The 13,990-nt window shown below is 55.6% G+C and overlaps 4 protein-coding genes across 4 annotated transcripts; 1 reads left to right on the forward strand and 3 right to left on the reverse strand.

Moving 5' to 3' along the window:
• Positions 1 to 171: 171 nt before the first annotated feature.
• On the reverse strand, positions 172 to 4,520 carry QBC33DRAFT_576177 (ankyrin repeat-containing domain protein; the record flags this gene model as incomplete). The annotated part of the gene is made up of 8 exons (XM_060430887.1): positions 172 to 996; positions 1,027 to 1,575; positions 1,609 to 2,622; positions 2,692 to 3,386; positions 3,588 to 3,905; positions 3,967 to 4,039; positions 4,103 to 4,355; positions 4,411 to 4,520. The coding sequence occupies 8 exons, from the start codon at positions 4,518 to 4,520 to the stop codon at positions 172 to 174; spliced, it is 3,837 nt and encodes a 1,278-aa protein (XP_060286714.1).
• Positions 4,521 to 6,279: 1,759 nt separating this feature from the next.
• Positions 6,280 to 9,953, reverse strand: QBC33DRAFT_528254 (P-loop containing nucleoside triphosphate hydrolase protein). Its single transcript, XM_060427041.1, has 6 exons — positions 9,668 to 9,953; positions 9,432 to 9,597; positions 9,238 to 9,368; positions 8,196 to 9,090; positions 6,464 to 8,139; positions 6,280 to 6,395 (listed from the first exon to the last, which is right to left on the reverse strand). Exons 1-6 carry the CDS (start codon positions 9,686 to 9,688, stop codon positions 6,327 to 6,329), a joined length of 2,958 nt encoding a protein of 985 aa, XP_060286715.1. The 5' UTR covers positions 9,689 to 9,953; the 3' UTR covers positions 6,280 to 6,326.
• A 78-nt stretch (positions 9,954 to 10,031) lies between these two features.
• QBC33DRAFT_528256 (uncharacterized protein) lies at positions 10,032 to 11,960 on the reverse strand. Its single transcript, XM_060427042.1, has 2 exons — positions 10,874 to 11,960; positions 10,032 to 10,790 (listed from the first exon to the last, which is right to left on the reverse strand). The coding sequence occupies exons 1-2, from the start codon at positions 11,639 to 11,641 to the stop codon at positions 10,353 to 10,355; spliced, it is 1,206 nt and encodes a 401-aa protein (XP_060286716.1). The 5' UTR covers positions 11,642 to 11,960; the 3' UTR covers positions 10,032 to 10,352.
• Positions 11,961 to 12,009: 49 nt separating this feature from the next.
• QBC33DRAFT_616919 (cation efflux family-domain-containing protein) lies at positions 12,010 to 13,962 on the forward strand. Its single transcript, XM_060432670.1, has 2 exons — positions 12,010 to 12,502; positions 12,594 to 13,962. The coding sequence occupies exons 1-2, from the start codon at positions 12,176 to 12,178 to the stop codon at positions 13,878 to 13,880; spliced, it is 1,614 nt and encodes a 537-aa protein (XP_060286717.1). The 5' UTR covers positions 12,010 to 12,175; the 3' UTR covers positions 13,881 to 13,962.
• Positions 13,963 to 13,990: the final 28 nt, after the last annotated feature.

The raw sequence follows: 13,990 nt of genomic DNA on the forward strand, positions 1-13,990 counted from the left end.
AAATCCGATGCCGACATCAGAACCAGCAGAGCCACAGTTGCCACCATCATACAACGTTGGCTGATAAGCAACGTTCTTCCACATTCTTAAGCCTTCTATTTGCCACATTGTGGGTACCTATATAAGTAAGGGCAGGCGGCAGGTGGTGGGCGGGGAGGTGGTGTTGAGCTGTTATCTACTGTCCGCCTCCGCTTCCGCCTCCGCATCCTCGTCCTTAGCGTCAATCTTGGCGCCTTGCAGCGGCGTCCTGCCAAAGAGGTCCTTGGCATCGATCTCGGCGCCTTTCTCGACGAGCAGCCTCGCGATAGCCTCGTGCCCGTTCTCGGCAGCCAAGTGCAGCGGCGTCCTGTCATAGCCGTCCTTGGCATCGATCTCGGCGCCTTTCTCGACGAGCAGCCTCGCGATAGCCTCGTGCCCGTTCTTGGCAGCCCAGTGCAGCGGCGTCTTGCCATAGCCGTCCTTGGCATCGATCTCGGCGCCTTTCTCGACGAGCAGCCTCGCGATAGCCTCGTGCCCGTTCTCGGCAGCCAAGTGCAGCGGCGTCCTGCCAAAGCCGTCCTTGGCGTCGATCTCGGCGCCTTTCTCGACGAGCAGCCTCGCGATAGCCTCGTGCCCGTTCTTGGCAGCCCAGTGCAGCGGCGTCCTGCCATCAAAGCCGTCCTTGGCATCGATCTTGGCGCCTTTCTCGACGAGCAGCCTCGCGATAGCCTCGTGCCCGTTCTCGGCAGCCAAGTGCAGCGGCGTCCTGTTATCAACGTCCTTGGTGTCGATCTCGGCGCCTTTCTCGACGAGCAGCCTCGCGATAGCCTCGTGCCCGTTCTTGGCAGCCCAGTGCAGCGGCGTCCTGCCATCATAGCCGTCCTTGGCATCGATCTCGGCGCCTTTCTCGACGAGCAGCCTCGCGATAGCCTTGTGCCCGTTCTTGGCAGCCCAGTGCAGCGGCGTCTTGCCATAGCCGTCCTTGGCATCGATCTCGGCGCCTTTCTCGACAAGCAGCTCAACTATTTCTTCTCTACCCATCATCACTGCTAGATGCAAGGCAGTCCAACCATTACGATCGCGCAGCTTTTTGTTCGAGTCTTGCCATAGATATTCAACGACGCCCTTATGCCCCTCCTGGGAAGCCAAGTGTAGCGGCGTGTTCCCTGAGGCATCCAAAATGTCAAGAGTTGCTCCTGCTTCAATCAACGAGCGAACCACGTCGACACAACCATTCATTGCTGCGCAGTGCAGAGGCGCCACTCCATCTCTGCCGCGCACATCAAGTTCTGCGCCTTCCCGGAAGAGATTCTGCACTACTGAAGTCTCGTTGCGCTGGCAGGCGTAATGTAGGGGTGTCCATTCGAGGAGGTCTGGAGCGTTGACATTTGCTTGATGCTTTAGTAGTTCGATGACGGTATATCCGGTATCCTTCGCTACAGCATAATGGAGCGGCGTCCATTCGAGAAGGTCTGCAGCGTTGACATTTGCTTGATGCTTTAGTAGTTCGATGACGGTATATCCGGTATCCTTCGCTACAGCATAATGGAGCGGCGTCCAATTGTAGTTATTCTTCGGATTCGCAGCTTCCTCTTCCTGGATTAGATCGAATGTTTCCGCGTCTTCCACCCAACCAGATCGAGCTTCCTGCACAGGGACACACTTCCAACCTCGGCCCTGTTCCTCATACAGCCTTATGAGGCTTGATAAGATCCCGCGGCCAACAGTTCTCAGCTCCCTTTCAAGAGTCGATTTCAAGTCCTTCAGTTGCTCAAAATCTCTGTCATCGTATTGCTGATCTTCCCTCAATTCGAGAGCTTGAGTGACTGTCCTTAAATATTCCATCAACACGGCCGTAGCTTTAGTGGCAATACCACTGTGTTCTGGGAATGTCCTTGCTGTTCTAAAGAGCCACAAGTGTGCGTCGCCTGCCTGTTTCCAATGTTGCAGCTGCTCGTGTTGTTTGGCATGTTGTCGCGCCAATTCAACAATCGCATTCGGTTGAGGGAGCTTCTCGTGCATACTTAGCGGTGGGATGATGCTCAGGTAGATTTGATCCAGACTTCCAAGCCCAGTGTTCTCAATGTCCTGAGCCATCGTCAACAAGAGATTATTCTGGAGCTTGAAGGATTGCCAGGCATTGTCGCTGCTGATGTCATCGGGCTGTATGTTAGCATTGCCCTTGACGGGATCTGCCGATTTCGCCACAGCCCACATGAAAGCCGAGAACATATCTTGAGCATATAGCAACTTCAAGGGTTCATGCGACTCTATCGCGAGGAGTCTGTCCTCGTCAACATCGTCAACCTTGTCAACCTTGTCGTCGTCCTCGTCGTCAACCTTCATGTTGGCCACATCGAATCGAGTTGGATGAATTTTGTGTTGGGATGTGCTGTTGGTGCCAGACCTATCATTTCCCGGTTTCCCTAATTGCTGCCGCCGGCCAACAACTCGGTGATTTTCCACCTCTAGCATGCCCTCCTTGGCTTTCTTGACTGCTAAGATTCTAGGCGCATCACCTGTCATCCACCACCGGAGATCTCGAAGAAGGGCCGTCGTGGATAAGCCCAAAATTCGCAGGCTTCTCTTTGCCGTCGATCCTTTGGCGCGCAACCATGCATCGTCTTTGAGAGTCCGAGATCCCTGGGCCACTCGTTGCTGTCCTTGTCTATCGACCTGCTCTTTTTTATCGACCTGCTCTTGTTTACCGACCTGCGCTTGTTTATCGGCCTGTTTTATTTTATTGACAGAATATAAACGCAAAGATAGCGCTGCTTCGATCTCGTCTGCGTACGCTTTCCAGAGCCCGTTTTCTTGTCGTTCTAAGCGGAACTTAAGTAGTTGTTTGCCATGGGTTTCAAGAGACCACGTTAGGTTCTTGTGAGAAGAGCCGAATAGAGCAGTCATGGTGACCTCGATCGCCCTTGCGAGGGAAATGGCTTCAGCAGATGCAGGTCCATGCCAACCAGCGAGCTCGCCGAGGTTCCTCCTTATCATCATCACAGTATGCGCATCCGAGTCGTCATTTTCGCTCGGCTGGCCCGGTTTCTCGTCCATCTCAGAAGTTTCGTCGGTCACTATGGTCCAGTCCTTGATGTCTTGCTCCTCAGAGTTTGAAGTCGTGGTGTCTTTCCCAGAGTCTGTCGTAGCCAGCCAGGGTGCCTTGTCAAGATCTCCCAGCGTCGTCGCAAACCACTCGAGCTCGAACCCTGGGGGGAGACGCTCGCACTGGGGAGGTTTCGCGAGCCCACGACGAACCCACGCCCTGAGAACGCTCATCACGAGGACTGCGCCAAGTTGAACGACTGAGGCAGACCAGTGCATCCCGCGCAGACCGACGAATTGCACGACGAACCCGCAGAGACTAACCATTGTGCCAAGGACGGCCTTGATTCCCAGGACGGTAGCTTGGCTTTGTTTGTCCGCTCGGTGCGACGTCGTAATGAGAGTTCGCTCATCCTTGGCAAATATTGCGAAAGAGTCGAAAACCTGGTCGCTCACAGTTTGCGTCTTCTGCAGCCAAACCATTCGAGCTTTCTTCCCCTGCCGCACTCGATATCTCTTCTCTGTGGTGCTGCTCTCCACGACATGGGCACAGACCAGCATACCGGCCACCAATACCAGAGTCCCGACAGCGGTGCAAGGAAACGCGTAGCTGGCGATGGGGCGTCCGTCCTTCTTGAACTTCACTGTTGGGTAATAGGTGGCGAACCCACAGTATAGAAGGACTCCTAGCTGAAGCAACGTCCCTATGGCGGCCACGGCGCGTAGTTCTCCTCTCCCGAACTGGTTATGGGCATTGAGCGAAATGTTCGGTGCATCGGCAGCCTTATTCCGTACAATGATAATTTCGGGTCTTGAGCGGTTGGTAGCTGCTTGCCCTTGCTCTGCTTTCGAATCCTCGGAACTATTCTGCGAAGCGTCCTCTAATAGATCCTCTAATGGAAGATGAGTCTGGATCCAATAGAAGCGGATGGGAGTACTAACCAACATCTTCAAGGTACCCCCTTTTCTGCGCCTCTTTCAGTTCGACCATCTCTACCTTTGAATTCCCACTGCTCTGAGTTCCTGGAGGGAACAAGCATATAAACTCCGAAACGGGGGCTGACCCCATACATCTCACCACCTCATGGCCATTCCAGAGCTCGCAGACTTCTTTCGAGGTGGACGACATAAGCTCTGCTTCGGCAGCTGCGAGGTTCTCCCTGGCTCTCCCAATGATGGCTTTGAGCCACGAAGGGCCACCAACTCTGATGGCACTGATAATAGTAGTGATTATGCCCAGAGGAGCCATTGCCAATATGATGTTGTCAGCCCAGCCCATCGACTGGCTCATGAATTGCATCGTGACCCGTTCTCCGAAGAGCGCGAGCAGACTGAGCGCAAGAGGCCATTAGCACATGGGCTAGGAAGGTAGGTTGCAAGACGTACGGCGCCAGGTCCGAGAATAGGTTGTTGGAGAAGTCATCTCCAGTGTCTGCAGCAACGCATCCTGCAAACAATAGAACGGGGAGGAACCTTAGGTTCACGGTTACCGACATGTTGCTGGTCGAGATAGGAAAAGTCGAGGAGGCTGATTGGATCCTTACGGTTGGCTTGGGGAGAATATTCCCTTCCCAGTGAACAGGATAGCATATGCACTCAGAGACAATAAAGTTGGGGACCTTCCACGATATGTACGGAAGTGGACCTCAAAAGTTTCTTTCCACTTGCTAACAACTTATTATTTAAATAAATCCATATATTTATTTAAGCTAGACAACGCCTTCTTTATATTCATTTCCACCCTTTAGAAGAATAATCTCCTCCACATCCCTTACAATCTAGTCTTGAGTCAACTCCTCATTCCAACAACACTCCCAACGCTGAATTGCATCTGCCTGGCTTTAAGGAGGCCCCTTCCAAGTAGTCATCCGTTTGATCCAAAACCAAGTAGCTTGATTGCGCTAATTAGGAGGATTAGGACACCAAAGAAGCTTCTAAATGCCATGTGAAGGGGAAGAAATTAAGGGGTTGTATGTATGTAAAAAAAGATATTTAGATAACGGGCTGTTAGTAAGTGGAAAGAAACTTTTGAGGTCTACTTCCGTAAGGCTGCCGAGTTGCGAGCACAGCATTGGGCACGGACGGCAGTCATGCCTCATGGCTCGCTACCTACCTAGGCTCGGTAATGCAAGCTGTGGGCGTATTATGGGAATGGCGGCGTCTGCAGGCTGACATATTCCGTTGTCCAATGGCCTTTCACATTGCCAGCCATGATCACCTCGCATATCTGCGCGAAGCAAATCTTGCGCCAATGCCACGGCTCATGTCGAAATACCTACCCACCTCAGCTCGAAGAAAAAGCAAGCCATGGACAGATTGTGTGTGGGCTGGTTTAGACGCCCGATAGAGCTGAGGTCTCCTTTCCAATCGTTTTCCGTTGTTTTGTGGTCGGCAGTGATGAGGCTGACGAAACTACCTATGTTGTATTGGCTGGCAAAGCAACCCTAATGCCTGCAGGGAGCGCTTACCTGTACTAGTGGTGCACTGTGCACTATCCAACACGATCGGAGCGGCCGGTGGAACCCGCCTCGGCCCGCCGCCCCCGTGTCCAACTATCGCCCCTCATTGTAAATATCCTTCCTTTTTCGTCTACGAAGAGGGCTGTACCGTTTTTTTCTTTCTGTTAGCTTGCTCTCCCGTTACTAGTATCCGTATTGAGACGTGAACGATAACCCACTATGCCCTTAAAATCCAGTCTTCATTTACGGGCCGCTGTCCTACCATGAGCGCCGCGCCGACCCACGCAAGAACATCATCTTCTTTCTGTCACCAAACACAGCGCAATGCAAGATTGGGAAAGGACCTGGTGGTTTGGGGGCTAGGGGCATGAATTGAGATGTTCCAACTCTCGTTGTGGTGCATGGCTGGTGTAAGCTGCACCGTGCATAGTTATCATGTGAGAGATCACGTGAAACGTATCAATACGTACCTATTATTATAAGGTGCCGTATGAGGTTTAGGTTGTCACCGCGCGTTTATTTACAGGGCTAATGGATGATGTCTTCTTCAGTGACGATGTAGACTCTGATATTGACAAGACCTATCGATCATCGATTTAAAAAAACCAACAGTAGCGACCCCTCAGAAACTCCGGTTCAATAGGCCAAACTGTGGCGTTATGAAAGAACGCCGGCAAACAATCCACGGAAAGAGAATATATACCACACACGAGAAGCTTCCTCGTATCAGAACCACGAGGAGTACTTGGACAAAAGTTCATGGTATCATAAAGCAACCCTACCCCCCACCCCCCCACCCCAACCCCTCACTCGTTGCAAGCAATTTCGACTCTTGTCCTAATATTACGAATCCCCTGCCCGGTCCTTCGTCTTTTTGGTGGACTTGGCCGTCCCAATGTGAGTATTATGCACCTGCAAAACTTTGTTAGCGCCCGGAACCCTCCAAACCAAGAGCGGGGGAATTGGATCGAATGTCTCACCTTCGTCGCAAACCGCAGACTCGTCAACGTCTCCCTTAGGTGGGCCTCAAGCGGGCTGACCATGACGAACATGAGCGTCTTCGAGTTGCCGCCCAGCGAGTACTGCAGGAGGTGCGTGAGCTTTGAGTTGCGGTAGGGCACGTGGGCGGACCCGCGGCCCAGCGCCTCGATCACGTCGCCCAGGCACGACAGGCTCTTGTTGATGTTCTGCGTCTCCTTCATGCGGTCGCCCTCGGCCCCGGAGTGGTTCAGCCTCTCCGAGCCTGCCAGGTCCACCAGGTTGAGCGTGCCCTCGCACCGCTCGCCCGTCGCCGAGTTCTCGCCGACGAGCTTGAGGATGAAGACCGAGTGCGACCGCGAGGACCGCTCGTTGGCCTTGGTCGCCGCCACGCTGCGGTTGTTCTGCGCCTGCCGCAGCATCACCTCAACCGTGTCGGCCGAGTCGAGGGACACGCTCTTGCAGTTGGTCACGGCCGTCTGCTTGCGAGCCTCGTCGTGGCGGATCTCAATCCTCTTCTTGGGGTCCACTTCCTTGGCGGGGGTGAGCAGGTCGCGCAACTCCTCGTTGTACACCTCGACGAAGCTGCCCTCCATGCTGTAAGTCCACGACTTCTCCCTCAGCTTGGTGACGGTGTCGTAGATCATGTGGGTGGCCCGCGGGATCATGCCGTCCTGCGAGGACATGGTGTACGTCTTGCCCGACCCGGTCTGGCCGTAGCAGAAAATGCAGACGTTGTACCCGTCGAGAGCGCTCTGAACGAGCTGCGAGATTTCGCCAAAGACCTCTTCGTTATGCACGCCCGGGGAGAAGACACGGTCGAACTCGAATGGGATGGTCTTGCGGCTGACGTTACCGAGGCTGCTCTTCTCCTCGGGGCCCATGACGTCGATCTGCGCCGACGTCTTGAGGTCGGGGAACAGAAGCTTTGCCTCCTCGCCTTCAGAATTGTCGAGCACTGGCCGCACCCTGCACATAACACGGATGTTGCCCTTCAGTTCCTGGTACTTGTTGAAGAGGATCCGCCGTTCCGTCTCTTCCTTGATGAGCTTTTGCCGTGCTTCTTCTGCCTGGCGCAGGGCGTCTTGGAGCCGTGCCTCCATGCTCGTGAATGAATCCGACTGCTGCTTGCTGTCTGACTCGAGGAAGTCAATCTGGGCCCGCAAAGCCCGATTCCGCTCCTCCAGCGTCAGACTCGTCGTTGACATTTCCGCGATTTGCTTCTGGAGGCTGCTCTTGATGGTCTTCTCCAGTTCAAGGTCGGACTTCAGTTCTTCCATCTGCGCCCGCACGCTCTGCATCTCATGGTCCTTCCCTTCCAGTGCCAGGTTCAAGTCTTGCTGTTCCGTTCCCAGCTTCGTCCTCAGCTCTTGAATCTCCTTGGTATTCTGGAGGCGCTCATCTTCCAACTCCACGCGGTAGTGCCTTTCCAGAGCCTCCATGGCCTCACGGTGCACCCTCTGGAGTCGTTCTGCCTCGTCGCTGAGTTCTCGCCGGAGCTGATCAACTTCGTTTCGGTGCTCGCGGGTTTTGTCCTCGAGATCGTATTTATACTTCCTTCGCTCCGCTTCCAGGTCCAGGATTAGTGACTGGTTTTGTTGCCTCAGAGTCTCAATCTCAGCCCGGAGCTGCGAGTTCTTCTCGTCAATGCGATCGCGTTCCCGTTCGAGGTCGCTCACTGCCTAGAGTCAATCCCGCGTCTAGCACATGGATCCTTGCGAAGCCATCACCCACCTCTGGTTTTTGCCAAATCCACTGCATCCTCCAGAGTCTTCTTATCTGTCAAGGATACGTTCATTGCCTCTTTCATGACCATGAATTGGGATTCGACGTTGTTCAGGCGCTCGTCCATGTCCCAAGCTGTAAATCCAGTTAACGTAGACTCTTTGGTCAGAAATTGCAGTTTAACAGGAGAAGACTTTGTCGGCGATCTAGGAGTATTGATAACGTCCACAAGGAACGCCTCAAATGTCTCCAACGCCTCTTTAGCATTCTGCTGACGGGCTGGCGTCTTAGGCCAGGTTCCCGCCCCTGGCCGAGATTCGGTCGGCCGGCAATCGATATGCCTGGCAACGTCATCTCTCCGGCCAGCCTGAGAAGTGAAATTGTCTGTGGGGACGCCGGGTGGGCAAGGGTAATCTGATGATGGATGACTGCCCATGTTGGAAATCGCTTGACTTCCTTTACGTAGCCAACCGTTCGGCCCCGGGTCATGAATGCTCAGCTCTTCAAGTTTTCCGGCCAGCGAGCTAAGAGATGCCTGTCTGTTACTTGCTCGTTGGGCCTGAGAACTTGAGGCCTGCGTTGAGGAAGTACTTGACAACTTGATTTGCAAGCTTCCCTGTCCTCCCTGGCTTGATGGATGTAATGGAGCCGGTAGTCTCGTACCATTCTGTTGCTTCCCGTCTTCCTGCTCATTCTCCACCAATCTGCTGTTGCCCATAGCTGTTACTGGACGGGCTCGGGTGGTGTTGGCTCGCGGCCGCCCATTGACGGAATGGTTAAAAGACGTGACAGACTGTGGGCGGGTGGGGGGCCGTTGCCCAGGACCGAGACTGCTAGCATAGTTGTTCGTGGACGTTTGTCGGGAAGATATGGAAGTGTTGGATGTGTGGCGGGCCGGATGTTTCTGTTCAGCGGGTCAAGTCAGTGGAACTGGAACATGATAACCAACGGGCTTTCTGCTGTGCTCTGACAACCAGAGCAGAGCCCCGAGATATTGGACTCGTCCCGTCAAGCCGGCACTGTTACCCAGGCATTGGCAATGGCCACTTACGCTTGCTAGACCGAGCGGCGTAGCACCGATTACTTGTCGAGGGGCCGGCATAGCGGATGGAAGTGTGTGTTTCCCGCCGTAACATTCTCCCCCCTTTTCTGCGAGTGTTTTCCTCTTCGGTTCTGGTTGGGCTGTTCAGAGCGTCGAGGGTTAGTAGATGTGAAGGAGGGGTAGGTCGTCATCAAAAAGCTCACCAGTCCCGGCATATGGTCTCTTCAAGCCTTTCTGTGGTGGGAGCATGGACGGGATCTGAGCCCGCGAGTTGCTTTGCGAATCGGTTATCTCATGCAACCCAGTGGTGACGGGATTGGGATATCGAGTTGGCGGTCGGATCTGGGGTATCCCTGATTGACGGAAGGACTGCATCGGCCATAGCAAACGTGAGCGAAGGGAACGGTCAGCGCGTGAGTGAGGGGATGGGGCAACGTACCGGATTCTCTGACGTGTCCATGGTAAGAATACGCGTTGGTCGAAGTACGAGTTGAAACAAAAAGTAGGAAGCCAGGAGCGAAGCCCCAGATACAGATGAAGTGGAGGGAGACGTTGTGAAAGTCGCTGAGGAAGCACAAAGTGTTAATTAAGTCGATGCCTTGTTCAGGGTGGGTTTTACCTAGCCAACCTAAGCCAAGCGTGGTGCTATGCACAGATTCGGGTGTCTTGTTTACAATTTCCAACTTTGTTGCCGGGTGCCGGGGTAACGGAATTGACTAGTTCGCCCCTGGAAATCGTTTACTGTGAGCCAAGTGATATTATAGATGGTTACAAGGATATATGTGCTGCTACTTGCATACCTACCTCAACAACACAAGGAAAAGACTTGAGCGAGATTGTATCTTCTAGTAATCTAAAATCTTCAGGTTCCTCGCACTTCAAGATCTCTAACCGCAATTCCGACGGTTTCTGAATGACAGCAGGGACCTCCAGCGCCACATGAACCGCGCTAATAGAATCAGGAATATTATGTAAGTTGCGGGTTGTGTCCCTCAGAGGCCCACGTGGTTGGCTCGTGATGGGCTGCCGAGAACGGAGAGTTCCAAGCATCTTTGGAAGGCATTTCCAAAGGTGAGCGAGGGGCGGAAGAGGCTGTCCATGTACTTATATGTAGGTATTGCGTCCTAGTCTCCACTAACCCTCGCATGTCTAAAGTATTTCATGCCAACCCATGCTACCACAACCCATACCCAGGCCATCACGCCCGTCAGGATAATCAGTGCCGGGTAGTACCCAACAATGGGCAGCGTCGGGTCATCCTCCAGCTCTGGCGGCGCATAAGGCGTCGTCCCTACGTCCCACGCCCAGCTCCAGACTCCCAGGCAAGATCCCATGCCCGTCACGAATACAAGCCATGTCACCACCAGCACCACCCACCCCCACCACGCTGTTTCTGAGTAATCCCAATCGCCATCGGGCGCCGGCAGCGGTGTCGTGGACAGGCCTGCAAGGGAAGACAGTGCCAGCGGGGATTTCGGGCGCTGCGTGGTGGCGGAGCGTCGGCGCTGGATGGAGGCGAGGGTGCTGGTCGGAACGTCTGACACACCGAGCCCAATGGGACGCTGTATGTAGTACGGTCAGAAAATAGGGCGACGGGTTGGAGGAGAAGGAAGCGCCCTCGGAGTGGGGGAGAGAGACTACATACCGAGGAAGACGACATAGACGGCGTTGCTGGCCGTGGTCCCATATGCAATGCGTCCTCGTCGTCGGTAGTAGAGTAACCTATTACCGGGCTCGTGGCCATCAATTCGGCATCTCTGCCTTGTTGTTGTATCGTTCTGGGGTCCCTAACGGGCGACGTTTCCAGGGCCAAGGCTATGCTACGTTCCGAAAGAGGCGCCCCGATTGCCGCGGTTGGTCGTCCTGCGAACCCATCCATACTTGGTCGGGGTGTAATGTCTGATATTCCCAAGCCATATTCCTCGACGTCCACATTCGTGGGCTGCGAGAGCTTCTTGTTCTCATGGCCTGAGTGGAATGGATCCCCCACGTCCCCCATTATCGAGTGGGCGATGGCTTGTTTTATATCGGTGCTCGCTGACCGTGACTCCCTTCTCTCGCGCTGAGCTCCGCGGCCAAGTAATGCCACCTTTCTGAGGGAACCTCTCCGCCTCCGGGTTTTTTGCTGTTGTTGTTGTTTAAGGACAACCTGTGACATTGACAACGAGGCGGAGTCATGTAGATGCTGATTTGATGACAGGGCTGTGTCTGACGGCGATGGCGTAAACGGCTCGGCGTCATCGGGGCTAGGCCGAGACATTGAATGTCGATGCTCGGTGGCTGAACGCATGAAAGGCAACTTGGACAATAAACCACCGCCTCCCGAAATGCTGCGCTTGCGAGACGGGCCGGGCGGCTTGCCAGATATGGTTTTGGAGTCATCGCCGCCTTGTATTGACGGAGTGGTGTCCATTATGTCCAAGCTAGCTTGGTCCTCGATCCGTCGTAAATGGCTGGAATGGCTGGCAGGGATAGGAAGGACTGGTGTTAGGGACACTTTCGGGATTCGATAAAAGAGGGACCTAACAAAAAGGGTAAACCCATGGCGACTGTGAGGCGGAAGTTAATAGCCAAGTGAAGCCATGGGATTTCAGCCAGACTGTCGCAATGGAAGCCATTTAATGAGCAGCGAATGCACGTTGTATCCGCGATACTGCGGTACTGATCAACTTGAATTTGCATGAAAGCAGATCCCTGCAACCCAATTACGGATGCGGATCCCGACATCCCAGTTAACTTGGTTATGTAATCCATCAGGTATCCGTGCCAGCCACTCAGAGGTCAGAAACAGGGGACGTGGTAGAGGTACGGATACGCATAGGAGCCAAACCACGCCGCCACGACGATATGATGCGCTAAAGTAACCAGCTTCTTCTTCATCGCAAGGATCTGAGCCCGGCGCACTGGCAGTCCGGGGTTGTTGAACATTTCACCTTCACCAGGGCACATGGCTCCTGGTCTCCCCGTCATCGCAACTCCTAGACCCCCGACTCCGCCAACGATTGTCGCTCCAACCGACGGCAGCGACTTACAGGACTCTCCCGGGGATGAGAGTTACCCAGCGACCGCCACAACCACGATCACGACCACATCGCACAATTCTCATGCGGGCAGCGGCAGTTCTCTCCTACACCCCCAATCCCACCTCCTACGGCCGCTGACATCCACGCCTACCTTCGCCATGTCAGACGAGACGGTTGCGGAGGGCGCCCCTCTTGCCTCCAATCCGTTCAACTTCCAGACCCAGGTCATCTCTACTTCTCCGGTGAAGTCTGTAAGTTCAATCCGAGCCTATCTCTCTTTGCCTTCCACTTCCCTCGAGAACCTCAACGCTGACCAAAGGTCACCCTCTTCGGCCAACTCAGAACATCGGCCAGCGTCGCGGCCACCGTTACAAACACTCGTCCATCAGCGCCCAACACCAGATCTTCCAAGAGCCGCCTCCACGGCCCCCACCCGTCCTCCCCGCCTCGCTCCCTGTGCCGACCGTCGGCGAGGCCTGGGCCAGCATGCAGCGCGACCAGCGGGCGCGGCTATACTGGTGCTGCTGCCACGCGGCCGTGGCCATGTACGTCTTCTTCAGCGCCGAGGGCTCGCTGGCCCTGACGGCGCTCAGCCACCTCGTCTTCTTCGACGTCGGCAGCGCAGCTGTGTGCGTGGCCGTCGAGCTGCTGGGCAACTTTGAGGTGTGGCGCCGCTCCTCGATCCGCCACCCCTTCGGCCTCCAGCGCGCCGAGGTCCTCGCCGGCTTCGCCATGAGCGTCTTCCTCATCTTCGGCGGCTTCGACCTCCTCAGCCACGAGATGAAGCACGTCCTCGAATCCGTCGGCGGCCACGCGCCCCACCACCCGCACTCCCATCCCAAGGCCCCGAGGGTCAGCCCCGGCACCGTCGACACCGCCAGCCTCGCCGCCATCGTCTCCACCCTGATCAGCGCCTACGGGCTGCGCAACCACGGCCGCATCCGGAGGGTCATGCGAGTGCCCCTGCCGCTGCCCTTCCTGGGCCAGCTCCTGCCCTCCTTCGCCGACGGTGGCATGGGCGTCGTCGCCAACCCCTTCCACTTCCTGACCCTCTGCTTCAGCTCCATCATGCTCCTGCTGCCCCTCCTGAGCGTCACAAACTTCGCCTGGCTCGACGGCGCCATCTGCGCCGCCATCGCCGTCTCCATGTTCGTCCTCGGCGCGAGGCTGGCCGTCGCCCACGGCCTGATGCTCCTGATGAGCTACAGCGGCCGCAAGGGCGGCGGAAAACCCGCCGGCGCCAGCAGCAACAGCAGCAGCAGCCGCATCTCCCCCGCCGACTTGGGGCCAGGCGGCCAGACGAAGAAATCCGACGATACCCGCGCGTGCGACGATGACAGCAACAGCAGTAGCAGCGTGTCGGCGGTGGTGCGCGAAATCGAGGCGGAGCCCGACGTCGCGCGCGTCGAGGAGGCGCAGTTCTGGCAGGTGCACTACGGGCTCGCCATGGCGAACCTGAAGCTGCGCGTCGTCCGGGGCCGCGGCGGCGCCGACGACGCCGACGGCGCGCTGAGCAAGCTGCGAGCCCGCGTCGCGAGGGTCGTCAACAATCGCCTCGGCGAGGGCTACGGCCGCGGCTCCAGCCTGAGGTGGGAGGTCACTGTGCAAATGAGTACGGATGGGGGCTGAAACTTGGGCCGGGGGGCGGGGTTCTTGCGGGAGGGCATTTGAGCGTGATTTTAGATGGGACCATCGCCATTTTACGAATGCGGGAGGGAGGGAGGGAGGGAGTTTCGGCA

Source organism: Phialemonium atrogriseum, assembly GCF_030411735.1.
Source record: "Phialemonium atrogriseum strain 8032-3 unplaced genomic scaffold QBC33scaffold_4, whole genome shotgun sequence".
NCBI classification, from domain to species: Eukaryota; Fungi; Ascomycota; class Sordariomycetes; order Cephalothecales; family Cephalothecaceae; genus Phialemonium; species Phialemonium atrogriseum.

Bases quoted from the DNA above. Each gene is read 5' to 3' on its own strand.
- QBC33DRAFT_528256 (XM_060427042.1), bottom strand. From the start codon at position 11,641: ATGGACACCACTCCGTCAATACAAGGCGGCGATGACTCCAAAACCATA. The intron at 10,791-10,873 runs GTATGTAGTCTC...TACTACATACAG, and splicing joins CGTCTATGTCGTCTTCCTCG to CGTCCCATTGGGCTCGGTGT.
- QBC33DRAFT_528254 (XM_060427041.1), bottom strand. From the start codon at position 9,688: ATGGACACGTCAGAGAATCCG. The intron at 9,598-9,667 runs GTACGTTGCCCC...TGGCCGATGCAG, and splicing joins TGGACACGTCAGAGAATCCG to TCCTTCCGTCAATCAGGGAT. The intron at 6,396-6,463 runs GTGAGACATTCG...AAAGTTTTGCAG, and splicing joins GTCTGCGGTTTGCGACGAAG to GTGCATAATACTCACATTGG.
- QBC33DRAFT_616919 (XM_060432670.1), top strand. From the start codon at position 12,176: ATGGCTCCTGGTCTCCCCGTCATCGCAACTCCTAGACCCCCGACTCCG. The intron at 12,503-12,593 runs GTAAGTTCAATC...CGGCCAACTCAG, and splicing joins CTACTTCTCCGGTGAAGTCT to AACATCGGCCAGCGTCGCGG.